We start from the raw sequence: 397 nt of genomic DNA, 5'->3' as shown, positions 1-397 counted from the left end.
GAGAATGAGGTAACGGCGCGCGGCCCCGCCCTGACCGGCGCCTTTAAGAGCCCGACCCACGTGACCGCGCTCCCGGCCTCCTCCCCGCTCCCCCCGCCGTGGCGCTCTTTGCCCTCCCCGCACCTGTTGGCGGGGGCGGGGCGAGCGAGGGGGCGGGACCCGGAGGGTTCCGCACTCCCCCCCACCCCCACTCCGCGCATGCGCGCGGAGCGAGACAGGCGATTCACGCATCCAAAATGGCGGCCGCGATGGATGTGGACACCCCTAGCGGCACCAACAGCGGCGCCGGCAAGAAGCGCTTCGAAGTGAAGAAAGTGAGGCCCGCCGGCGCGCTCCTCCGGCTGGCCACAGAGGGAGGGGGAGGCCGGGGCTGGCCTGGCGGCGGGGAGGGACGGGG

General features: G+C 74.1%; 1 protein-coding gene across 1 annotated transcript in view; it reads left to right on the top strand.

Annotated features, from left to right (window-relative positions):
* Positions 1–139: 139 nt before the first annotated feature.
* The window catches only part of RBX1 (ring-box 1, E3 ubiquitin protein ligase), a 12,273-nt gene continuing 12,015 nt past the window's right edge, over positions 140–397 (top strand). Inside the window, exon 1 of the mRNA XM_010563093.1 lies at positions 140–314. Coding sequence (XP_010561395.1) covers positions 237–314 — 78 coding nt within the window. The 5' untranslated portion in view covers positions 140–236. The remainder of the gene's footprint in view (positions 315–397) is intronic.

This window comes from Haliaeetus leucocephalus, unplaced genomic scaffold, assembly GCF_000737465.1.
Source record: "Haliaeetus leucocephalus isolate CR32 unplaced genomic scaffold, Haliaeetus_leucocephalus-4.0 Scaffold0, whole genome shotgun sequence".
Taxonomy (NCBI): domain Eukaryota; kingdom Metazoa; phylum Chordata; class Aves; order Accipitriformes; family Accipitridae; genus Haliaeetus; species Haliaeetus leucocephalus.
Note: the sequence above shows the minus strand (reverse complement) of the source record. Positions and strands in the feature narration are given on the sequence as shown.